The sequence below is a fragment of the Phocoena sinus genome, chromosome 17 (genome assembly GCF_008692025.1).
Source record: "Phocoena sinus isolate mPhoSin1 chromosome 17, mPhoSin1.pri, whole genome shotgun sequence".
Taxonomy (NCBI): domain Eukaryota; kingdom Metazoa; phylum Chordata; class Mammalia; order Artiodactyla; family Phocoenidae; genus Phocoena; species Phocoena sinus.
In genome coordinates, this window is record NC_045779.1 from 13,201,814 (window position 1) to 13,228,938 (window position 27,125).

At 42.5% G+C, this 27,125-nt stretch overlaps 1 protein-coding gene across 1 annotated transcript in view; it reads right to left on the reverse strand.

Moving 5' to 3' along the window:
• CPA6 (carboxypeptidase A6) overlaps positions 1 to 26,555 on the reverse strand; it is a 265,180-nt gene extending 238,625 nt beyond the window's left edge. The window contains exon 1 of the mRNA XM_032610184.1: positions 26,201 to 26,555. Coding sequence (XP_032466075.1) covers positions 26,201 to 26,316 — 116 coding nt within the window. The 5' untranslated portion in view covers positions 26,317 to 26,555. The remainder of the gene's footprint in view (positions 1 to 26,200) is intronic.
• Between the last annotated feature and the right edge of the window lie 570 nt (positions 26,556 to 27,125).

Here is a 27,125-nt window from a genome sequence, read left to right on the forward strand (position 1 = left end):
CCTCTCGGCAATGTTTAAATTGAATAAAAGGAAGACATTAGTGGCAGCTTTTAACAGATTTCCCACCTCCTTTTTCCAGAGTGTTCCAACCACACGCCCATACAGCTGTGTTTACCTCTTATAAGACAGTATAATGCACCTAGTGATAAACCAAGTTGATTTAAGTAAATGCCTGATTACATATACATGTTAAGACAGTTGGTTATTTCACCAAAACAATGAAAAATGTCCTGTGTCACATGAAGTTGCAAATGCCTTTACTAGTATGGCCAAATAGACATAAGAGTGATTCTAATTAATACATTTGTAGAAAAGTTCTGGATTTCCAAATTGCCTCTTTAAAATAATGAATCTCCTTTAGAGAGAAACAACATTGTCTCATTCAAAATGTTCAGTTTGATTATCAGACATATGGACTCTTCAGACTTTCTGAAGCACTTGTAAAGAAACCGAATGTTAGAAAAGAGAGATGGAAGAAATTATTGGCCACCAGTCAACTGTATGAATTTTGAGCCAGTGACACTGGACCTCGGCAAAGATTGAGGGAGAAGTGGAAAAGTTGACTCTTCGAGTTTTTAGAGCATGGCCTTTCTCTTATTCATAACTGTATTCTCAGCCAGCCATTTACGAGACGTGAAAGCTATCAACAGCTCCAAGAATACAGATTGAGAAAGTGAATGAATAATACATAGCAGCGTAGCCAAACAAAAACAAAGCAAAAAAACCCAAAACCCTTCTACAAATGGTGGGGATTTGGACACGAAGGAGGAGTGGATCTGTCCCTATCAAGTGGGACACTACAGCCCTTGTGCAAGAGAAAAAACCCAGAACCAAAAGATCTCGGAGCGCAGGTCAAGAGAGAAATAGTCTCTATTCTTTTTCAGTTCTTCTCCTTGTCCCCCCTTCCTTCTGGGAACATCTTTCCTTGGTCTTTGAAGGAAGAAATTAGGAAAAATAGCCAGCCTGCAGCAGAGGGAACGGCAGGGACTTTGAAGCCAAGCAAATCCGAGTTTGGATGTAATTGCCCGAAGTGTGTTTTCAATTCAAATTGCATAATGAGGGAAAGGAGAACAGCTGCACAGGGGGTGGGGGAAGGGAGAGCTGGAAATAAGCGCTATAAAATACAGAGTAAAGATATCCAAGTGGGGCATCATTTGCCTGCTTTAATATTGCCGGAAGTATCTTTCTTCCTCTTTAATTCTTACGGTTTTATCCCTAAACACAAACGTATCAATCACATGCCTCTTTGTAAAAGAGTAAAATGCTTCAGAAGAATATGGAAAGTGAAAAAATTCCCCACTCTTCCACTCCTAAGAGATAACCATTCTTAGCCATATGCTGTATATTCTTCTAATATATTCTTGATGCTTTATCATTTTAAATTTTAATTTTAAAATTTTGTTTATTTCAAATATTAATCATTGTGATAGGATGAATAACGGCCCCCCCAAAGATATCCACGTCCCAATCCCTGCAATCTGTGAATATTATCTTTTGTGACAAAAAAGGACACTGCAGATGTGATTAAATTAAGGATCTGGAGATATGAACTTACCCTGGATTATCTGGGTGGGCCCTAGCGGCGATCACAAGTGTCTTTATAAGGGAGAGGCAGGAGATTTGACACATACAGAGAAGGCAATGTCACCATAGAGGAGGAGTTTGGAGGTCACAAATCAGCATCGCCAGAAGCTGGAAGAAGGGAGGGATGGATTCTCCCCTAGAGCCTTCAGAGAGAATGCAGCCCTGCTGACACCCCGATTTCAGCCTAGCTGGCATCCTCTTAGCAGAAGCAGGCTTTGGGGAGTAAACACCTTTGGGACTGAATCAACAACACTTAAAGACAAAAAGAGACGGGTGGGTCTTCCCTGGTGGCGCAGTGGTTGAGAGTCTGCCTGCCGATGCAGGGGACACGGGTTCGAGCCCTGGTGTGGGAAGATCCCACATGCCGCGGAGCAACTAGGCCTGTGAGCCACAACTACTGAGCCTGCGCGTCTGGAGCCTGTGCTCTGCAACAAGAGAGGCCGCGACAGTGAGAGGCCTGCGCAACGCGATGAAGAGTGGCCCCCACTTGCCACAACTAGAGAAAGCCCTTGCACAGAAACGAAGACACAACACAGCAAAAATAAATTAATAACTCCTACCCCCAACATCTTCTTAAAAAAAAAAGAGAGACGGGTGTGTGTGTGTGCAGATAACATTACATTCTTTTCCTTTCTGGAAGAATGACATATGCAGTCTCCCAAGTCAGCCTACTTTGGTTCAATCTCTGGGGGCACAATTTTCTAGAATATTTAACTTCTTTTTAAAACTACCCCATTCTCCACAGCAAAGCATATTAAGTCATAATCAATTCTGGTGGGCACAAGTAAGAATATAATGTATCTATCTGGAAACTCATACAAGGGTTTTAAGAATTGTGTTCTTCTTTGATTATTTTAAGCTAATTTGGGCTAAAGAAAACACAGCCAGGTAAAATCATAACTTCTTCTTTTGGATAAGGGTCAGGAGCACAGAAATTTATGGAACCTTAGGAACACCAGTCAGGTCTGTATGCATTGTCTCCCTCCCCTAGAGGGGACCATGGGTTATGTACTGGCTGTGATGAGGGAACTATGCATGTCAGAAAAATACCCCCGAGGAATTTTATCAAGCTGGAAAGTCAGAACACTTGCTCTGGCCATAGTCTCTCCTCCAAATCTTTACCTGGGCTCATCCCTTTTCCCAAGTACAGCTTTCCCAGTTTTAGGAGATGCGGATTATTTGAAAAGAGACAGGTGAGGGTGAAACTCAATTCACAGAACTATCTTCATGTTTGAAGCTTAGATAAAGGGGAATGAAAAAAGAGCCCAGGTGCCAATATCTTCTTTTGGCTTTTTTGTTTGTTACACTGTTTTGGGCAAGTAGAATTGAGAATCTTGATCAAGACGATGGGCCAGGCTCAAAAATCTAATCAAAATAAATCTTTTCTGAGCATTTACTATTTATGAAGCACTACTGGAGCCATATGAAGTAGTTGAAGATATGGGCTTACAAGTAAGGTACCTAGAGTTGACAAAAAAGCTGTTGCAGGAGAGAGAGATCTCTGCGAACTTATTTTCTGGTCATGACAGAGATGGAACTTGGAAGCAGAGGCTGAAGGATAGGGACACTTCAGATAGGACGACAGAGTGAAAGACGGCATCCCGGGTGACAGGATGGGAGTAAAGGAGTGTGGCCATGTGATGGAAGGACCCCTCTGACCAGAACTGAGATTTGTTTCAAAGTGAAAAGAAGGAGTAAAAATGGGAAAAGGAAAGGGCTATAGAGGGCCAAGTTGTAGGGGGCCTTGGACACCAGACAAATGAGTTTGGACATGATTCTTGGGATGTCACAGTCCACTAAAGGATTCTGGATCAGTAGAGCGATGTCAGAGAATGGTACTTTGGGAAAATTAATTTGGTACTGATGTGCAGAACGGATCAGAGCAGGCACACGGGAAGCTGAGAGGCAAGTGATGAGCTTATTATGACCACGAGATGATGAAGGTGGCACAAGAGAAATGAAACTAAGGGAGGAGATTGAGGATAAAAAGGAGTGATGAGACTTGCAGAGCAGCTGAACTACTGGAAAAAGGAAAACTGAGGTTTTCACTCTGGGTGGCTGGATTTCTCTCAATTGAATGAGAATTGGGAATAGAGGCAGGGAAGATTGTTTGTAGAATAAAAGATGAATTATTTCAGAGAATTTGGCATCCACTCGGAAATGTCCAGCAGCCAACTGGACATATGGGACTGAATTAGGGTAAGAAGCCAGGGCTGGAACTAAAGTCTTGAGGCTCATCAGAACACCGGCAATAGCTAAAGCCATGAAATCAACCAGCATCTTTGAGACAGAGAACACAGAGCTCACAGAGACAGAGACGGCCTTGAGTGATACCCTAAACCTCAGGTGGGGGGTTGGGTTGGGGAGGGATCCAGTGATGGAGACAAAGAAGTGGTCAGAGAGATGCAAGCCACACATTTAGATAATGCCACAGACTTCTAGGAAATAGAACTTAAAGGAAGGAGTGGTCTTGGTAATTTTATAATTATATCTCTGCATTGTATACCTTGAACTTCAGAAATAGTTCACTTTAGCGTTTGAATTAGGGACCTTGTGCTCAATTACGACTCTACTCTGGATTTTCTTCATCACGTTAATCATTTCCTGGCTGACCTCCATCTCAAGTGGCGCAATGTGTGCTTTGTGAAGCTAACTGAACTTAAGAGGTCAACGTCAGTTGATCTTTCCTTTTCCAACAGCACAATGAGAAGGTACCAGGTCATACAGTCAACAAATATTTGCCAAGCAACCTACTAAGTGAAAAGACCCTACACTAGGGGCTGAACAAACATCTTATTCACTTATATTCTCCATTTGAATTAAAAAGGTAAGCATTACAAATGTTTAAGTAAATCAAATGCAGGCTGGGAAAAAAAAGCCTTAAATCTAACATATGGAGTTAATGGTGCCACATTGATTGTTTTTATAAGCACAAGATCCTTTTAAAGCCGAGCACTCTGGCTACGCCCATTAGGTTACATGGTCCCCTCAGACTTTGTTGTATGACATCTGGTCCTTTACTGCCTTAGAGTCTAAGGAGAATTACCATGCGTGCCATTTGCTTTGTCTCAGTGTTTCTAAAAGGTTCCCTTTCCACTTGGTCTCTCTCTTATAGTGGTAATATTCTTCAAGGTTCTCAGATATTGAAGGTCTGGTGTGAATAGATTTTCTTTCGACTTTTAAACAAGTCATATCCATTACTCAAAATGGAAGGGAATATACAACTAAGATTTGGACACTAGCGTTACTCTTGTAAGGTTTTTAAAGGATAGCGTTGCCTAGATGACTGAGTTGGTGACACAATGTATATGCACGGTGGCTAAAGATTAAGACAAAACCGGTGTCAGGACACTGAGAGGGTCAGGTGCAGACTAATGGCAGAGGCTCAGGGTGACGCTTTTCATGGCAAGGCTGGTATATTACTTTAACAAAAGCCCCATATCAAGGATCAATGGCTTCTAGCGTGGGGGAAAAAAAATGAAAGATTTCAAACAAGTTCGAAGTTTACACATTTTTGCTAGTCGCGCAGGAGAGCTTAGCACTAAAATGTACTTTTTAAGTAGGGGTTTTACAAATGTTTGCTGTCATGACTGCTTATATTACCTTTGGCAGGTAGCTTGACCTTCTTATTGGATAAACCTCATCAGGAGCTCACAAGCACTAGTCTATAGATGAGATACATCACAATCATTCAATAATCATTCAAAAAATCGATTCCTGGGCCCTATTTCTGAATACTCTGATTCGGTACATTCGGAGAATGTCTAGCTTGTGTTTGTATTTACGTTTGTTAAATCTACAAGTGATTCTGATAAGCAGTCAGCTTTGAGGTCAACTCAGTTCTTTCTAGATGTTTCATTCTATGGATGGAAGGTTCTGTAAAGTAAACTAGGCTATGACCCAGGGTGAGTTTACATTCTCCATCTGCTAAGTATGGGCATTAAGGCGCTGAATCTTTGCCAAATGAGAAAATGATGGCTCTTCTCTAGTGGGTTGAAACTAATTTATGAACTTGTAAATCTTGGCCTTTAACTAGAGCAAGTGTAAAAATCACAGGGGAAACATTATCATCTTGCCCTATGATGCCCTTACTTTAGGGGCATTTGGAGTGTTTGATATTCTCTTCTTTATTTCCTTAACATGTGTTGGAAGAAGAGATATTAGGAACACAGTGACATCCCAAGATATGCAAGTCAAAACAGAACCCAGGTTTCCTCTTCCCTAGTCTAGTTCTTATGAAATACATAATTACATGATAAAATTAAGTCTCCCATGTTGCTATATCATTTTAATATTAAAAGGGAGAAAGCTATTGCTACCTTCACCAAATACCACTGCTACCTTCACAAAACACCACTCCCCATCTCCTAAAAAGCAGTAAAGAATCAACACAGACAACATCCCAAAGAAACATCCCTATAATGCAAAAGCTAGCACATTAAAAAAATAAGCACATACACATTCTCTAAAACTTCCTATATTCATTTAATACATCAGGCACATCCCTCTGCCCATAATGCGTTCTTTATAAGGGCTTCATAATACTGCACAGCATAGACAGATATGTTTTCTCCAATAATTCCCTCATTGATGGACTTTGTTTTCAGGTTTTTAAAAAGTTACTATATATAGCATTGCGTTAAACCCATAACACACATGCTAGTTTTTATTTTGACAGGTATTCTCTAACGAATGGGATCGCACTGCACGAGGGTGCGAGGATCTTAACTCTCACTAGATTCTGCCGGATTACTTTCCAAGGAATGTGTAGCAACTTCACATTTCCACCTCCGCTGTACAAGAGCTCCCGCCTTTTCCACACCTTTACCAGCGTGGAGCATTTTCAATCTTTTCAGTTTTCCTAACCTGATATATGCAAAATGTCATTTTATTGCTTTCATTTGCATTTCCCTGTGAGTGAAATGCACCTTTGCATGTATATTGGCTCTTTGCATGTCCTCTTTTGTGAATGGCCCTCCAGGAGAAAATGAAGTAATATTTCTCCTCACACCATGTAAAAAAATAAATCCATATAGAATAAAGGCCTAAAGAAAAAGACTGCCAAAGCAGAAGAAAAACCCTAGAACTCAAAGTGTATAACTTTGAGCAGAAGAGATATTTGATATTTTAAATAAGATAAATCTAAATGTCACAAAGGAGGACAAATTAAAGGCAGATTTGAATTTATAAGCATTAAAATTATGTATATTGTCTTTTGCCTTATAGAAAAAGTCAAGACAAATGATAATCGGTAAAAAAAAAAAAAATGTGTTATTTATACATTACAAAGGATTAACATCCCTAATATGTGAGTCACTTGAAAATTGATATCAAAAAGGAAAAAGTAGCAAAAGAAAAATGAGCAAAGGATACACATCCAGTGATTTTTTTTTTTTTTTTTGCGGTACGTGGGCCTCTCACTGCTGTGGCCTCTCTGGCTGTGGAGCACAGGCTCCGGACGCGCAGGCTCAGCAGCCATGGCTCACGGGTCCAGCCGCTCCGCGGCATGTGGGATCTTCCCGGACCGGGGCACAAACCCATTTCCCCTGCATCGGCAGGCGGACTCTCAACCACTGAGCCACCAGGGAAGCCCTAGTGATATTTTTTCACTCTCGCACACTGCTTCTGGAGATTCCTGTGTTGAAAATGTAGACAAAGTGTGTGTTTCTGTCTGAATATTGAATCGAAGGTGTAACTCTTCCTGCACAACCTTCTCACATTCACATTCGTTCTCTGCCTGTAGAGACTCTTGGCATTTGGGTCCAATTCCTCACATGCCGTGTTGCCTTTGGGAAACCTCACATACCTACTAATCACATCTGAATTTTCCTTTGGACATTTCCCTGCGGTCCTCCTTCTCAACTCTGCGGCCAACCCACAGCAGCTGAACTGCCTCTTGAAGCCAAAAGCTAATATTCAGAAAGCTCTGTACACAAAGCAAAGGGCCCCAGAGAGCACCATTTCACAACTTCAGGTGTGCCCTACAATGGAAGGACCACAGCCAGCTCTAGAGTTTAGGAACTGAGTTTAGGAAAGGCACCTCCATTTTTTTTTTTTTTTAAATATACATTAGCATTTAAAGCACTTACTTGCATGCCACATGTGAGGGGAGCAGCGGGTGAGAGTCCATGAGCAAGGGCTTTGCAAAGTCTCAGGTACTACACACAAATGACAGTAAGCTCTCGGGCCAGATTTTCTTTTAAAACCACACAAAGTACACAGCGGGAACATCACGTGCCCCTTGCTCCTTTCTCCCTGGATGGAGAGCACATCGCTCATCAGCTCCTGCCTGCTATAATCACCACTCCCAGTAAACTCATCATTCAAAACCCCGCCTAACATAACAGGCTCCGAAAGCGCTCTCTATCCCCCAATTTTTAGCTGTCAGTTCCTTCTGGATTGGTAGGACACTGTACTACTTCTCCTTTGTAACTTTAATCATCGTTATAATTAACATTTGTCACCTCAACTGGAATGTAAACTCAGCAAAAGCAAAGCCCACCTCTATTTTGTGGGGGATGCTTAGCACAGTAGTAGGTACATAGCAGATGATCAAAAACTATTTGTTGAATGAATAAATGAAATCATACAGTCTTGTTTCTATCACACCTCTTGTAAGAATCTGTAATTACTGCTCGTTGACTTGTGCACTGCCCGTCTCCTTCATGAAAATATGGGCTTCACAAGAACAGGGGCTTCGCCTGCCTTATTCCTATAGCCCTTTATATTCCTAATATCTGAAACAACTTGGGACATAGAGGTGGCTCAGTGAAAATTTGACAAACACATGAACATAGGTCCCAGTATATGGTATTGTTGACGGACTTGACAGAACTTTGAGATTATCCTCACCTCCATTTTCAAACCTCCAGGATTAAATATTGTGAGCGCTCCCAGTCTCTGTGCATTTTAAGTCATTTACATGTAATATTTAATTTACCAACATATTATGTATATTATAAAGCATACAAAATAATATTTAATTTACCAACATATTATGTATATTATAAAGCATACAAAATAAAAATTATCATAAGAATGAGATCAAATAAATGCTAGATATTTTTGGCAGCCTACTTTGGAGACCTGTTTTCCTGAATGATACAGTGAGTCACCCACAGTTAAACTGCATTCAGTTACATAGTTAGCTGCAAATTGTTTTTCAATATTCTTTAACCAGAAGCCTGTTTGAAGCCAAAATTCTTTTTAATCAAATTTCTAGAATGCACGAGAGTGAGAGGGAGACAATGAACAATGATTTGCAAGTGATTGAAATGTGATTTTTATTCAGAAGTTATTTTATTGTAGTTGTGAGGTTGAGGTTACTGGTTCCGGAGCAAATCAAGCAACCGTACATCATAGGTGATGTGTACCCCAAAAGTGAGAAGTTCAAAGTACTAAAAATTTAGATAAAAAATAAGGATGGGGGCTTTTATCAGGCGGTGGCGTAGTAGAAAAAAAAATTTATGCAGACAAACTTTCCTCACCATCTATGCCCCACAGAGGCAAGATGAAATAGCCTCTAACCTTCGTCAGCAAGTCAGAAGACAGTCAACTTGGTCTAGGTTTTGATTATCACTGTTATGGCGGCTTTATGGTGTGCGAAACTGCTAGCAAACGTTTTTCCTGAATTTCTTAAAGTATAATGGGCAAGCTCAGGCCGGGAAAAATATATGTCATGGGGGTTATATGTAAAAGCATAATGGATTCTACCCCCAGTCACTTCAAGTGCCTTTTCCTGACCCACTGTATTAACTTCTGAATAAACCTCTAAATACAGATTTAAACGGACTGTGGTATTGAGACCACCGAAGAATTTCTCTTTGAGACTCCATCTACTTAAACACACATAGCAGCATGACGCTAGCTGTTTCTGGTATTATTCTAAACCGAAAAGCCTTAAGCCCTGTTCATGTGGTTCAGTCTCCCCAGAGTCCGTGTGACACGCAGCAAGGCATCCGCTTTCGCCATTTAATGCTTCATTGGAATACCCGACAATCTCATTTTCGTTCCGAAATATAAAATGTTCAGTCATTAATTAGCACTGAGTGTTATATTATTAAATTTACTGACTTCTGATTCTTATTTGCAATGCTTCTAGAGTAGTTTTGGCATAAGGCACCACAGAAGACGAATTCCTTGCTATAGGGTTGATTTTTTTGTGGGATGGGAAGGGATGGGGGAGGGAATTTACATGTTTAAAATTACTTTTTCTCTGAATATAAAAGTCACTCATGCTTCATGTACAATTAGTAAATAGAGGAAAAAGTATGAGAGGGAAGGTAAAAAGATCACTTAAAATGCTATCACGTGGTCATAATAATCACTTAATATCTGAGCATTTTCCCCCAGATATAGTTAACTATATCCTATGTAATAAGTCATAGTTAAACTTGAGCTGTTAATTCAGCTCTGTATCCTGTTTTCTCCCCATTTCAGATTATATCTCAAGCATTAAAAATTTCTTGTAGATGTTTACAATGGGCACAAAAGATTCCATAATATGCACTAAACAAGCCTCTCATTGTTGAGCATATAGGTAGCTTCCCAGGTTTTGATAGGATAAATTGGTGATAAAACATCTTTCTACGCACTCTAAATCTTTGCCCATATTTCAGATAATTCCCTTAAGAAAGCTTCCTAGAAATGAAACCACAGAGAACATCAGTGCCGCAAACAGAGTAAGTGGATTGAGTTTACATGTGTTAGGCTCTGTCGTAAGCATTTTGCATAGAAACTAATTCAGCATCAGTTCAGTTCTACAGATGAGAACACTGAGGCACAGAAAGATGAACTCACTCCCTCCAAGGTCACTTAGCTAGAAAGTGGCGAAGCCGGGATGCGAACCCAGCGGTCTGAGGCTGGAGCTGGTGCTTCGAACCTTTATGCTGTATGAACTTTCTAATCACATATGTAAACATGACCCTAGCAGATCATAAACACTTGGAAGGAACTGACCCCCTAATTGAACCCTCAGACGTTACAGAAAGCAAGGCCCTGAAAGATGAAGTAACTTATTAAAGTCACACAGATAGCTAGTAGCAGATCTAGAGCTTATATGTCCTGACTCCTCATGCTGTGACCCAAAACCTTGCCACGCAAAGCATGGCCTGCAAGCCACAGCATCAGCAGTGCCTGCGAGTCTGCTACAAATGCAGAGCCTCAGGCTCTACCCCAGCCCTCTTCAAGCAAATCTGCTTTGTTAACAAGATCCCCTGGTGACTTATTTTCAACACTGAAGTTTAGAAACTCTGGCAATACACTCTGTAAACTTGATAGATTAGTGGAAAATCTGCATATAAGCTGCTAGTATTTCCACATCATTAAAAATATATATATATATCCTCATTTTTCAGTTACTTAAAGCTTATAATTAGGTTGAACCACATGAAATTGCTCTTATTTTAGATCAACAGTCACATATTAGCAACTTACTGTGGTTCAACTTCAGTGAGTAGAGGGGTAACAACAATAAAACTTATAGGTATCTGCACTCTGTGTAGAGACTGGACTTGAGGAAGAACGTTTCCTTCCCCCAAAGAGTATACAGTTCGTCAGAAAGAACTAACAATTAAACAGACAATTATAATTCAAAATGATAAGTGATACCAAAGAGCATTCTGAGAGCTCAGGAGGAAGTTAAGTGATGTCCTGAAAGATAAATGCTATGGAAGAAAACAATTATTTCCCTCCTTTAGTGGCAAGAGAGATGGGCTTGCAAGCTGTAGCCAAATTATTAAGTGGGTATCCCCATAAGCTATCAGATGCTGATAAAACAAAAAGATAAAGAATATAAGGTATTCTACAAAGTAAGGACAATGTGAATTCTGCTTGAACTGTGAAAGCAAGATGCCTGTGTTGTTCTTAATGATGAGAGCAGTAAAGAAAGTTACAGGTCTTACCGCTTAGAGTACGCTATTCTCACGGGCCCCCATTTGGTCATTTCTATTTTTTGAAGTTAACGGATATTTCTAGTTGGATGAAATGAACTGGCTTCCCATTGTACTATGAAATAAAAGAATCTTTGGAGTAATTAATACTTAAAGATACACTATGTTTACCAGAAGTGGTGCATAATTTTTAACTAAAATGTACAATATGTGTCAGTATACAAAACCTTTGCTAAGTATTTACCATGAAATTTTTCTATTCTCAGTAAGTCATTCCTTTAAGTACCTGCAATTGGTTATTATACCAGTGAGACTGGGCCACCATGTTGATTTTGCCTCTTTCCACTGGTTGGTTTAGAAGGCTTAATTTGGGGGGATTAACTGAATGTTTGAATTGGCAATATTCCACTTTACCACTTCCTCTTTTTCTTATTAAGATTGCTTTCCTAGAAAGAACTTACCTACCAATAGCTATGCCCATGGTGAGCTATTCAACCTGTAGTTAAATGCTCTCTATATAAATTGTAGTAAAGGAAAAACTAAATGCTTTTTCACCTACAAAAAGGAGGCCAAGATGGTGGCAAGTCCTTTGGCATTTCATGTCATGTTTTCTTGAGAAGCTATGTGTTAGCTTTAAAACTGGAGAGTAATTCTCCAACCTTGGGACCTTCCCCCCTGCTATTCCTCAGCTGGTCCTCAACTCTCCCTTCTTTTTTCCACAACTCCTTCCCTCAAGGCTTTCTAAGAGGTTAAGCCTTTGTCACAGGGACCAACGGATTTCACACAATTTCTGCCTGGACGTTTACAGATTTTACTCACCTTGACTGCTGTCGTGGGAAGTGTGCTAAGCTCCAAGCAGGGAATGCTGTAAGTCTCAGGACACTGCGAACCACATAACACTCTATTCGATCAATTGTATCTGTTCAAATTTTTATTGTTATCTTATTTTAAAGGAAGACTGCCTCTGCTCTCCAGGGCCGTTTCTGTGGTACTTGGAATTTATATTAAGCAAGGGAACTGAGCATAGGAATTGAAATCAGACATATTGCATCAAGATACATAAAGACTTAGAAAAAGATGAGCTAAAAGGAAGAATGTGGACAATTAAGTTCTGAGAGAGAATGTGGAAGTGTAAGCAGATAGGGTAGGGGGTCCCCGGAGAAAGAGTACCAGCCATGGCTTTCTTGACATGAGAGAAGCCATTTTTGGTCTAAGCCATGCTGTGATCTAAGCCAGGGCCACAGCGTTTGCCCTTGAACAGGTCTCAGTAATTAGTGATCTTAAGGCAACAGAATAATGCAGGAACAAACTGGCTGTTATCGGGCAAGAGAAGTAACAAGAGCAAAGATAATAAATCACTTGTAAATACCGCCAGTTCAAGCATGTTCTTGAGCTGTTTTGCAGAATTCAAACCCCCCTTGACCCCTCAACCACCAGATCAAGTGGAACCTAAGCGATGACGTTGACCTTTTCTGACCCTTGTGACTTCAGTCAACTAAAGCTTAGACTGTCACCTTCATGAATATGTGTGTACCCTTAGCTTAAAATTTCTCCAGTCTTGCTGTGCAGGGAGACACTGCTTTGGGAAAGATGCCCTGTGTTCTCCTTACTCACTGCAAGGAGTAAATCCTTCCTTCTGATCCTTGGCTTGGTTGTGTCTTCCGGCTTGACAGCCCCCAAGAGGTGAACCCAGTTTTCGGGAAACAGAAGTCCTTTGGTTCATAAAAATTATTCAAAGACTAGAGGAGATGTTAAACTCAACGTGAATCGATGATTAAGGAGCCATCTATCATCTCAAACACATTGGTATATATTCCTGAGAGGGTGAAATAACCATGACAAAAAGGCAAGGATCACGTCTCTAAATTTGGTAAAAGGCAGTGGCGAATAATCACGTTGGCCCGCCCGTGCCCCTTCTGGCACTCGCAGGAAACGACTGCTTCACCTCAGATCGCCTCCCGGGAGTCAGAATACTGTTCAAAGCATTTTAGGAGCCTGTACAAGTAAAACACCCGAGACCAGATCTGGGTAGTTGGATGGGTGATACCCAAGACAGAGTGAGCAGGGAGAAGGTGACAGGAGGCTGGAGAATACTGCATCGAGGCACACCCAGGTGGTCCTAGGGATCCCCACATCCCTCCTGCAGCTCTAGGGGGCTAAGTGGCTTCTGTTTCTCACTACCTAGTCTGGCAAAACTGCCTGCAGATGTCAGCAGTCCGATTCCTAGTTTATTAGTTTCCATCTCTGCCAATCTCTCTTCCTCCCTCCCTCCTTTCCTCCTTTCCATCCATCTAAACTTTTACTGAATATGCCAAACACTATTTGGGGACCACGAGAATACAGATAAAAATACAGTACAGCACCTTACTCTCAACTTGCTTATAAATGAAAAGGAAAGACGGGACATCCACAAACAGCTGTAATACCCAGCAGTATTTAGTGGTGGCTATAAACGACAGAGCGAGCGCTATGGGATCTCGGAGGAGGAAGCCATCACAGCTGATTGACGGGGAGCGCTTGCTGGAGGAGCCATGTTCGAAGGGCTCCTGAAAGGCTCGCAGGCATGGGGGAGGGAGAGCTTGTGCTGCCTGGACAAAGGTGCAGAGGAAGAGAGGTAGTGGTGATGGGGATTGTTCACCGCGTTAAGAGGAAAAAGTCTACCTGCAGGGCAGCAGCAGGAACAAACGGTAACTGTGCCCTCAAAGGCTCAGTTCCAGCCGTGTCACCTCGCTGCTGACTCTCCACGGTGGTTCTCAAACTTGAGCTTGCATCACCTGGAGGGCTCCCTGTAGCCCGAGTTGCTGGGCCCACCCCCAGAGTTCCTCAGGGCGGGGAGGGTGTGGCCTGCATATTTGCATTTCCAACAAGTTCCCAGGTGATGCTGATGCTGCCGGTCCAGAACCGTGGTCCCTGTCCAGGGACCAGCCAAACAGGCTCCCACCCCACTTTGCTGTTTCGCATGGGGAAATTTCTACCCTGAGATATTCACATGGCTCCTGGTCTCACTTTATTCTTCTCATGACACCGTTTATCCCCTTCTCTACGCTTTAACTATCTTCATAACCTTTATCAGAACTTAACACCATGGTTTATTACTGTTCTGTCATCCCATTAGGATGTAAATCCCAGGAGAGACGATTTCATTCACGAGTGCCTCAAGCAGTGCTATATTCTGAGCACCTAAACTCCTGTGTTCCTAGGACTTAAAATAGTGTTGGGCACACAGTAGGCACTCAATAAATAGTGTTGATTGAATGAATGAGATGCTTTTTAGAAAGGCGAGAGCCAGGATAAGGGACCTTGTGTAGTTTTAGGCAGAAACCACGGAAACGAAGATGACTCAGGATAGAAGCCACATCGCCCCCATCTTGAAAGTAAGATTCTTTGCTCCTGTAAGTAAAAGGCTTGGGGTTGGGGGTGAGAAGAAGGGAGGGTCAGGTGGATTGGGGGCATGAAGTAATTGGAGAGTTCTTAGAGCAGCTGTTGCGGAGCAACAAACTAGGCTCCTAGGGAAAGAGAGAAAGAAGAAATCCTTAAGTGAGACAGAGGAAACAAGGCAGACTACATTTCTCTCTGGAATACCAATGTGGTTTTCCTCTCAGGTATCATATTAAGATGCTTTTCTACCTGCCATTTGCAGTCTGTTCTCTACTGCTTCTACACAGAGATCTGAAAACTTAGGGAGAAATAGCCTCCCCCACGTGTCTTCATTTTAGGCCCTAAAAGTCAAGGGCTTAGAGTATTTTTTTCAGCAGCAAATTTCTAACTACTCCAAACATTTTGCTACACGGGCTTTTCCCAAATGTCTCAAACCTCCCATATGTTTAGTAATTCTGATGCCGAATATATTGCTATCACATTATCACATACACGTTACATATGTTCCACGGAAACATGATTGACAGGCTACAAGTAGGACCCCAGCCATCTTATGACAAGTCTTGTGTCCTCATTACATTCACAAAAATCACAAGAAGGAACTTAGTAGACATTTAGGCCATTCATATATTAGTCTGATAAGAGGAAGACAGTCTGAAAGGTAGATGGGGAAATGAAAGTATGGCAAATGAGGTCACATGTGCAATGACTACAGAGTCTGTAGGTACAAAAATAGACCAGGGTTCTCATCTGGTGATAAGATGTGTGATCCTGTGGAAGTTTCATCTTTCACTGGTTGGTAATCTAAGACTGAAATGCTATAAACATATATGATGTGTGTGTTAAAAAAACAGGTCGAGAAAGAGCAGGAAGACCGTGTGTTGACCTAATATACTTGCACTTCCATTTGGGTTTTTTTTTTCCAGTTTAGATTGATGGATTAAAACATATGTATAGCTGATTCACTTTGTTATAAAGCAGAAACTAACACACCACTGTAAAGCAATTATACTCCAATAAAGATGTTTAAAAAAAAAATAAGCCCTCAGGATACAGACTACCACTCTTGCCTTTGATGATTCCTAACCTTACTTGGGGATAAAGAATGATAAGTCATCATCCGTACTCTTGGTACTTGATCAGTTAAGTGTTTTGAGATGAGGTAGGATGGGTCGACTGGAAAGAGGGAAGAGAAGACTGTACCTTCAGTTCTCAGATAACTGACAGGAGGAGGGAGAGGGATGCCCATTTGATTAAGAAGATCCATTTTCATGGATCTTTTACTTAATTCACCAGGAAGATAGAAGGTAATGGAAAGGTAATCAATTTTGTAACAGGATGTATCTGCACGAGAGCCTTTCCAACTAATATACCAGACGTAATAATTTACCTAATATAGTACTTTATAATATGTTTCGATTTACAAAGCACTTTATCGTTTCATTTGATGCTAGAGAAATACAAATGAGTGGCAGTCTTTTCTTTATCCTCTCTTCCATTGCTGTATCATTTCTGCCCTCTTTCTGGAACCATTTTGAGTTCCAGAAGTTGCTCTAACACAAATCTTCAGTTAAACATGTGTTCTTTCTACTTTCCATTCCAGCTTGGTTTCTCACTAAACTAGAGGTTAGTGATTCCTGTGTCTGAAGGGACAAAAGAAGAAAGGAAATTATCCTCCTCGAGGGCAGGATGACCTGGCCCCTAGAGGAGAGGCTATCCAGCAGGAGTCATTACTGTAGAGGCTGGCGGCTGCTGTCAGAACTGTAGTGATGAAAGCAGGAAGGAGGGATGGGGAAGAAAGACCCCTATCTTTCTCTCCTTCTCTGCGTTTGCTTCCTGGAAAAGAGTGCCAGACACAGCTACAGAAGCCCATCTCGCAGGTACAAAGAAAAGAAAGGCAGAGGATGGATGGGGAGATTTCTGACACTGATCTTGCTTGACTTGCTTTATAGCTTCTTAAGGGCTTATTTAAAGATATATCCTCACCCTTTCATGGAACTGTAACAGATTGAGTGATGAGGGCCCAGGGTGGCATGATCTAGATAACATGAGGAAACATGGGATGATCCTCAAGAAAATCATGGAGCTGGGTTCATGGTTCCTTTACAAACTCATCTCTACCATCAGCTGGGCCCTCAGTAATGCTTGGTGATCCTTCTGAAGGTTCAAGTCATCTCCCTCAGGAACACTTTAAATCGTCTCTCTTTTTATCAGGTTCTCTATCCACTGTCTCTTCTAGGATGAGGACCCTCCACCTACTTTAAAAAGAGAGGGCGCTAGCTTTCTGTCTCTTCAGAGACCTTACTCCACCATTCTCCCCCTCCCTCTTCTTTACCTATAATCTTGCTTTCTTTTTTTGTTCCTACCATCTGGCATAAAATATGGCTGTATCTTTCCTAAGAAGTAAAAGCAACCTGATTCAACTCTTCAACTCTAGTTATTGACCCTCCCCCCCACCCCCTTCATGGATAAGCTTCTTAAAATTATGGTCTACACTCACTACTAATTTCTTCACATCCCATTCATTCCTCAACCTACTGTGCTCTGGTTTTCACTCCTCATTCCACCAAGAGCATTTTTGATGATAACACAAGTGATTTCCTTAATGACCAAACCAACGGGCACTACTTTGCAGTACTTGATGTGACTGACCTCTTCCTTCTCGGATCTCTTATATCCCTTTAACTGACATTTCTTGGGTTTCTTATTTTCTCTCTAGGTCTTTCTGCTGGTTTCTTCTCTGGCTTTCCCCCTCTATTCTTTTCATGTAATAAGTGCCTCCTGGGTGCTTCATCCTACACTCAAAGTTTCAAGAAATTCTTTACACATCAGTTACTGGAATCTACATTACCGGCCAGATCTTTCCCTTGAGCTTTACACCCATCTATCCAATCAGGCACTTCATAGGCATCTCAAACCATACACATCTGAGAAAGTACTAACCTTCTCTGCAAAGAGCTCAGTCCTGTTAACTAATCCTGAGAATCACCTTATACTATTTCCTCTTTCTTCTCCCCTTTGGTTATCTAATTGTGAAAATTCCACCACCTAAACTTTTTTTCTGGGGTAAACATACATTTTATTTTTTTACTTTTTAAAATTATGTGTATGTTTTGGGTCTTCTTTTTTTTTAATTTAATTAATTTATTTATTTATGACTGTGTTGGGTCTTCATTGCTGCCCGTGGGCTTTTCTCTAGTTGCAGCCTAAAACATTTCTTTAATTGGTTTCCTACCTTCCCTTCAATTGTACTACCAGAAGTCAGGCTCTGCTGTGTTACCATGGTCACCATAATATCCCAGTCTTCTTTCCTCCAAATCTTTAGCCCTCAATCTTCCCTTCTCAATGATGGTAGAGGGAATTTTCCTCAAAAAAATCTAATTATCTAAATTCCCTGGTGAAAATTCTTCATCAGCACCCAGTCACCTTTGGGAGAAATCAGGACTCCGTACTATGGGGCCATAAGGCGATTCATGACCTTGAAGCCTTACCTCATCTCTCCTTACTCCCACCAGGAGAATGCCCTTTACTTTAGCCATGCTTAATTGTTCTGATTTTCTAGTCTTGACAAGCTCCCTCACCTGTAGTTCTCTGCGCATGTAATTTATTCCCTGTGTCTGGAAAACCTTAACTTGATTCCTACTTGTTCTTTTTGACTGAGGTGAGGCTCATGTCCTTTAAGTACCAACCGTCTGAAAGAAAAATGTAAAATATCTTGCATATTTAATAATCCACCCAAATTTCTGCTTGTCTTTTAAGATTCATCTTGCAACCAAGAAGCCTCTTTGACCTCTCTCCACCCTTCAGTCTGGATTAAGTGACCCTCTCCTGCACTTACCCAGCTCCAAGAGTTTTCTCTAAGGGCACAGCGATCCCAGAGTTGGAATTGTTTGTTTACTTGCCCGAGTACTCATTATGCTGTGCACATGGACAGTTCTTTCATCTCTGTAGTCCCAGACTAGCAGAGGGCCAGATCCCCTACAAATGTTTATAGAAATGAAATGAAATCCCCCCTCATTAAACGCTTCTCAGCCTTGCCAACTCACTTTACTTCACCCCCAACAAGTCTAGGGAATAGAAAAGAGTAAGAAGTTTTCTGGATTCACCAGAGTGTTGTAAAAAAAAAGAAAAGAAAAGCTGTGAACTTGGCTGACCTGGATTTTCATCCCAACTCCACCATCAGCTCTGCAAATTGTTTTTCCTTTCTGGAGTTCTGCTTCCTTAGGTATTAAAAGGATTGGACTATGATTTTTTTTTTTTTTGATCTCCTTCAGTTCTGATGCTCTGACTTTAAAAGACCATATAGAGAATAAAAAAGCACACTTTTATATCAGCTTGAAGTGCAAAATTCTGAGTGCCCATTTGGGTGGATTATTTCTTTAGGAGAACCGAGTGGAAGGAAGAATGGGTTGGTATTCATTAAATATAAGAGTGACCACAGAGAGAGAGCGAGACTGCTAGTTATTTCACGGTATGTTCCTCCAGATCTGGCCATCATTTCCTAGCCTCCTTTGCAGCTGAGGGCATCTAACTGATTCTAGCCAGTAAGGAGTGATGTTTGAACTTCTGGACTGTGTTTTTAAAGGAAAGAGGAGTGACCATCCCTTTCTACTTTCCTGCTGGCTGGACTGCAGAGCTGGAAGACTCCTTCCTAACAAATTTGGGAGTTGAGTGCTGAGCACAGCGAGGTATAGGACAGAGGGAGCCTGATTCTCTGGCACCATCAACTATACCAGTTTTGGATTTTTACATGAGAGAGAAGTCAATTTCTCATTTAAGCCATTGAATTTTGGGGTCTTTGTTCTAGCAAAAAAGTGAAAGAAAAACAAAACAACCCAACAGTATCCTTAATAACATAGATATTAAAATAAGAAAATGTTTTACTGTTTTCAAAGTATGCTGAGAAAAAGAACAAAGATGGTAATTTTGTTGAAGAAAACCTTTTAGAAATTTGCTTCAACCTTTAATAAGAAAACTTTAAGGAAATTTACTGTGCTACGAAGAACAAGATCCTAAAGCTTCATATTCTGCATTCTGCTTTATCATAAAGAAGTTAATGCCCAGAGGCAGGTTGGGAAGGCATTTATTTGGCAAAGCAAATTCTAATCCTATATTCTAGTTATCTACCGATTGATCATAATGAAGACTCTAACACAACAAAAGTTTTAATTTTCCGTTCAGTAATTCCATGTATAAAGACAGAAAACATAATGCTTTCGTAGCTTGCACAATCTAGGCTGTGAAGTCATGAACCATTAACATCCTTCACTGCTTTTCACAGGGTGGAAGTGATTAGGCTTAATGGCATTACCCAGAAAGTATCCTGGCGCCGTAAAATAAAAGCTCCATCATCAGACTGGGCTCCAAGGGAAACGCTCCTCCTTCCACCAGCTCAGGGGCAGGAGGAATGCTGATCCCTATGCAGTACCGTCTGTCTGTGAGTCCAGGTCGGGGTGGGAGCTGTAGCACTGTGCGTCCTCACAAGGAAGGCTGGAGGCCCCCACACGCAGCGTATGGCAGGGAAGAAAGCTTTCTGTGTAATCAGCTGATAAGCAATCCACACTTGGGGGCTGCACTTCGCGCTAGTGCCTAAGGAAAACCGAAAATAATCTCCCACTAATTAGGGCCAAGTGCTAAAAGGAACTTCCAGAAGACACTAGAGAACTATTGTATTAACCACAGACCAACTTGCGGGGGCAAAAGTTCAAAAGCAACCTTAGAGCCCACCACACACCCTTTCCAGCGCCTCACGCCCCCAATCTGTATCTATCCTGCACATTTTGATCTATCATTCATGATCTGAGATGCCTCCTCCTTGCTTTAGGCCCTTATTATGAGGAAGGCCTGCCTGCCTTCCTTGTTAAAGATGAGCGAGGCTGAAGCTCTCTATTCTCTGATTAACAGGGGGGTTTCAGGGCTGAGAAGAGGGAAATAGAGACGGAGGGACCAGAGAGTCTGATTAGAGAGGCCTTGAGAGCCTGGCAGAGAATGGATTTGATGGATTTGGCAATAGGTAGCCAAAGTAGATCTTTGAGCCAGAGAGTAACACAACAGAAGTCTTACAGCATCAGTCTGAGAAAGGACTATAGGAAGGTAGATCAGCTAGGAGAAAGTTACCTTAACCTAGGCTGAGATAAAGACGTCCTAAATATGGCTCGTGGCTATTACAAAAGAGAGGACAAGTAGGATTCTTTTTAGGGGTATGGAAGGAACTAGAGATAAGCTTGCTCTTTAAGAAAGAAATAAGATGCAGGGCAGAAATAGAGTCACAGATGTAGAGAACAAATGTATGGACACCAAGGGGGAAAGTGGCGGAGGAGGGAGTGGTGGGGTGAATTGGGAGACTGGGATTGACAGGTATACACTAACATGTATGAAATGGACAACTAATAAGAACCTGCTGTATAAAAAATAAATACAATTCAAAAATCAAAGAATGAAATAAGAGGATAGTTGAAGACCTAAAGTAGAGCTCATTAAGGAAACAAACACAGTGGAGAATAAAAAGGCTGACACCACAATTTGCCAGACTGAAAGGGGTACACTGCCAGTTACTACCCCGGAACAGCAGGTGCAGACCAGGACAGTCCCTGGCAAGTGCGGATTCATGGCCATCCAATCTGAAAAGAGCTTTAACCACCAACATAGAAGATAACTCTCAGCTCATCTCTTGTGCTCTAGCCCTAGGCTTCCAGAAGTGCAGAACATTCCAAGGAAGCCACCACCAGAGGGCAAAAGACTTAAAAGCTTCTGTTGAGAGATGGAGGGGACTAGCTAGAGAGGTAAGGTGGAAGACGGGATGACGTCCCTGAAGTCAAATCTGTTCCCGAGTCCGTGTAGTTCTCAGTCCTCTTCAATGTCACATCCAAATTTGGGGCCTCTTTGCTTACAGGATTTCGAGGACCAAACTGCCTTAAGAAGTCTTATTTCCTTCAAGTCTAATTCCTGGATCTCCATGTCCTGTTCTCATGGATGACTAGTGAACTTGACAAATAACTGGGGTGTGGGGGGGATGGCAGGATGGGGGACAGGGATGGGGGTGGGTACAGCACGGACACTGGCTAATCAGGATGCAGCAGCTGGCAAGTGGGCTGTGACCAGCCTGCACACGCCTGTACTCATGGGGAAGAGGCCGGTCACTGGAGCTTCTCCCTGAGAAAGAAAAGAGAAGGCAACAGGTCTTCACCAAACGCAGGGCTGGAGAGGAAGGAGGAGTCCGGGAGGCCTCGCAGGCAGACTCACAGCACCAGGGGGTTCCGTCCCCCGGAGCAGCTCTGGTGGCAGAAAGTCTGTGTTCTCTCCACCCGTAACCCAGGTACCTGAAGGCTGGGTGACCGGAATAGGGGAGGCCTGGGAAGGGATTTCTACCCTCCTTCTTAGCGCCTAGATCTCTTTTAATGCTCCCACAGTAGGCTGCTCATCCCATACAGCACTCAAGCACTGTGTACATCTTAATATTATGTGTGGGGCTGCTTTCTTTGCTAAACTGCAAGCTCTCAGAGGGCCTCAGCTCTGCTGACCAATGCTCTGGGCACATGTAGGCACCGGAATAATACTCACTGAAGGAATGAGGCACACGGCCACGGCCACTTTCTGTGCTATCAGGGTGGAAAGACCGCTAAGTGCCAAGAACCACGCAATACCCATGCTATTGCATTTAATCCCCACAACTTGGCAGGGAAGGTTCTAATATTGTCTCCATGTCTCAGGTGAAGAAATTGAGGCTCAGAGAGGTTAAGGAACTTACCCAAGGTAACAGAGCTACTAGGTGTGGGAAAGCAGAAATCAAAAGCCAGGCAGTTGAACTTCAGGACTTATAAACATTATACATGAAGAAAGTACCAAATAAGTGGTTCTTGAAGAATCACAGCCACTTTGGTTCTACAGCATTGCCAGAATTTATTGTGTCACTGGCTTAGATCTCTCTTTTACCATCACTAGAAAAATCTACCCTAATTTCATGTAAAGCCGAAGATCCTTATTTTTTGCCCTCAGGATCACAGTATAATAAATAACTAGGTCTGCTTCCAGGAATATGAGGAGATGAGGGAAAAGGAGAGAACACAGAGTGATATTTGCCCTAGTCAGAGTCTCATTCACTAATGTTTGTTTATCATCAAAATGTTTGACGTGCATTTGCAGCCCTTGAAGCCTGCTTACGGAGTATCAATAAATGTTATTTGATGTCAAGTTATTTCCCACACTTAGCTTCACTCCTTTCCTATGTATTTTTAAATCTTCCTTGTGTGTAATTTGATGTAGTTATCCAAAAAGATATTCGTTTTTGTCAGATTTTCCTTGTAGTCTCTATATTTTTTTCATGAGATGCTTAAATCTGCTATTTCCCAAGCGTCTATGATACAGCTGGCACCACACAATCGTTACCAGTTTGTGCAGAAAGAAGACTAGGCTCATTAGATGCTCTCAGGAAGCACGTTGGTCTGCCCTGAGTGTTCTATTTTTTGTCCATGCTCAGAGTCTTGCAAATGATAATCACTTATTATTATATTCAACCAAGACTCACAAAAATATTTTTTTAACAAAAATGCAAGAAATAGGGCTGCTTCATAATTACTACCAATACCACCAAAACAAATTACTTAAGGGACAAAAATGAGGGTTTAGAATGACAACTTTGTATGGGCAATAAAAATAATGCTCAAAACTATTCTACCAGGTCATTCCACCAGGTTCTTAGCTAGACTTGCAGAAAGTAGTTTCTGGGGAAGTAGAGCAAAATAATCCCAAACCTAGGCAGAATTTCTGTCTTTGGTGATGAGAGAATGACATGTATCTAATGAAGGGAAGGTAAAAATCCCCCATTTTCGATGGTGAGTATGCTCTGAAACTCTCTGGTTTTGGAGAAGCTCTCCTGTGATGGACAGGGAAGGCTCCCTTCAGTGTCTCATGTTTCGTCTTTTTCTTCCAACTTTCAGTCACCTTTCATTTGTACATTTGGGCCTAACTTATTAGGTAGCAGCCAAAGAGAAAATGGGAACTATTACTTTCTTTACAGGACAACAGAAAAGGAGGTGCAACTTCGTCCACAAAGATTCCAAATTCTCTAAGAAAAGGCCGCCGCCTTTGGCCTTGTTTCTTCTAAGTGGCGTTTAGGGAAGTGTGCACACCTGTTCCCCTGAAACAGGCCTGGTCACTTACCATTGATGAGGGCCACACACGGAAATCATTATGGTCGGGGCTACCTCTGAGCAGAGGAGCGAGGTCCTACGTCGCACGGGCGCATCTAAATCGGTGATATGTTTATCACAGGCCTGACATCCATTAAGAGTCGGAGTAAACACCTCCACACCTTGGCCTGCACCGTCACTAAACACGTTTTCCTCACCCAGGGCTCCGAGGGCGGACCGTGTGTCCCAGAGACGTAAAAGCGGTCCTCAGATGTTAACTCCTCTGTTTCTCCCGGGAACACCAGGGTGGAAAATTTGGGGATTGTATTACCATCCATAGCCCTTATCCCCACCAACACCTCCACCCCCATCCTGCGTCCCCTTAAACTGCGGGAACAATTTCCTCTGTTAAGTACTGTATTCAGGGGAACTCTAAAGCAGTGCCCAGATTCTTCAGGAGAGAAACAGAAACAATTTTCTTTTCCAGGGTCACACTTATAAATCCTTCTCTACACGATTCCTAGAAAGAACAACTTTGCTTCAACACCTGGCCGTCATTCAGATGAATATGAAAGTTTTCCTCAACTGGCCATAATTGAGCAACTGTAGTCTATTTAAAAAGATTTAAGGGGAGGGGGAAGGGTAAGCTGGGACGAAGCCAGAGAGTGGCATAGACATATACACACTACCAAACGTAAAACAGATAGCTAGTGGGAAGCAGCTGCATAGCACAGGGAGATCAGCTGGGTGCTTTGTGACCACCTAGAGGGGTGGGATAGGGAGGGTGGGAGGGAGATGCAAGAGGGAGGAGATATGGGGATATATGTATAACTGATTCACTTTGTTATAAAGCAGAAACTAATGCACCACTGTAAAGCAATTATACTCCAATAAAGATGTTAAAAGATAAAATAATAAGCTACAAGGATATATTGTACAGCACAGGAAATATAATCAATATTTTATAATAACTTTAAATGGAGTAAAATCTCTAAAATTTTTCAATCACTATGTTATACACTTGAAACTAACATTGTAGGGCTTCTCTGGTGGCGCAGTGGTTAAGAATCTGGCTGCCAATGCAGGGGACACGGGTTCGAGCCCTGGTCCGGGAAGATCCCACCTGCTGCAGAGCAAGTAAGCCTGTGCGCCACAACTACTGAGCCTGCGCTCTAGAGCCCGAGCTGCGCAACAAGCCACCGCAGATGAGAAGCCCGCGCACTGCAGGGAAGAGTAGCCCCCGCTCGCTGCAACTAGAGAAAGGCAGCGTGCCGCAAAGAAGACCCAATACAGCCAAAATTAAATAAATTTCAAAAAAGAAACAACTAACATTGTAAATCGACTACACCTCAACTAAGTATTTTTAAAGTAAGAAAAAAAAATTAAGACCCTGGTTTTCCTCCTGTGTAGAAAGGAATTGAACTAGAGGAGCTATTTAAGGCTCTCCCAGCCCTAAAATACAGGAATGCCGTAATTTCCAGATTCAAAGAACGACCCCTTGCAAATTCAAGCAAAGCACTCGCTGCGTATTTCGAAGCAACTCTTCAGGATAATAGGACATGCGCAGTCCCAGCCGCTTTACACGCAGCCCCGTGCCTCGTTATGCGAAGCAAACACAAAGCGTGCTAACCCACAGAGCGGGGAAATACAAATGGTTTTCCCCTTCTGTGTTTCTCCCTTCAGAAAAACACCCATAATTTTACAGCTGGCTACGTTTATTCTTATTTTAAGTTGACTCATTTGCATCGCTCAGGTTAGAAAATCTAATAACCACTCTGTAGGCTAACAAGCACTCAAAAAAAAAAAAATGCCCACACGATTTTTAATCACTGGTGAATTTCCACCCACGGCTTCTGCATACAATCCTAAAGGGGAAGCTTTAGTTCTCAGGTCACAATTCACGTGTCACAACAGCATCCTTCCTGCCGAGCAACCACCAAGGCAAATACTGCACATACTGACCACCGCTATTCCAGAGACAGAATCCCCATCAACAGTGGTCCACGGCTGAGGTTGGCACGTCATAAACAGTATGAGAAACTAGACTTGCGTCCACCACAAAGAGCCAGGCACTGCATATACATTTAATGTTAGGTGACCAGGAAAGCATACAGATTCACGCAGAGTCTACAGACCAGAGAAAGTGAGGCACACTCAGGCGCATACCAGCCCCCTGACCGGAGTCCAAGCTGATGGGGGCATGAGAGCCTCTCCACTTACCCAGCATAGCGGCTGCTGTAAAGATGGCTGTGCCCTGGGTGCAGAATCTTCAAAAAGAGCAAGCAAAGAGGCAGAAAAGCAGCTCTCTGGCTCCCGGGCTTCCCGAGGAACTTCATAGTGCAAGGATGAGAGGGGCTGAAAGTTCTTCCGGCAGTCACAGCCACCCGAGGCTGGAGGTGGCTCCCAGCGCGCCCTCCACACAGCACACGGTCCCTGGGAAAGCGTGGGGAGAGGGCTTAGGAGGGAGCAAAATGTGACACTTCTTTCCAGCCTCAGAAGAAAAAAAAAAAAAGTTCAAGCAGCTGAGGGAGGGAAGTTGCTGTTCAGACTTGGTCTTGGGACGAGAAGCAGCAGCTTCTGCCCACACACAGCCCTGCCCAGCCCCGCGCTGAGCTCCAGGCTCCCCTCGAAGGGGCTGGGCCTCCCCGTGCTGACTCACCGCAGGGGTTTGCTGGGTGTCGCTTCATTAGGGTAACTCCTCTTTTTGTCCTCTTGTTTTTTAGGGATTTTTTTTTTTCTTTTGGCTCTTCAAATTTAGGCCCCTAACTTTTTTGGACAACCTTCCTGCTATACTAATTGCAAAAGACTTGTTTGAGGATGAGCTAAACACGCAGGCATAGAACATTCCAGGCTTCTTGTTTTGATCTACCATGGCAAATTTCTACAGGGAGTCCACATTCCGAAATGCACAGTGAACAGTCTTGATGAGCTGTGGCCCCTGGGTGTGGTCAGCCGGTCGTGGTCCCCGCTCCTACCTGCACCGGGACGGGCAGGGGCTTCCCTGAGCTTCAGGGAGCCCCTGTGCTGATTCCATGGCGGCAGCATCCAGACCTGCGGCTATTTCAAAGGTTCTCATGGGGGAACTGGAGGCCTCTGGGTGCTAAACCACCTTTCCTGCACATTTGGAATCACTTAGGGAGATGGG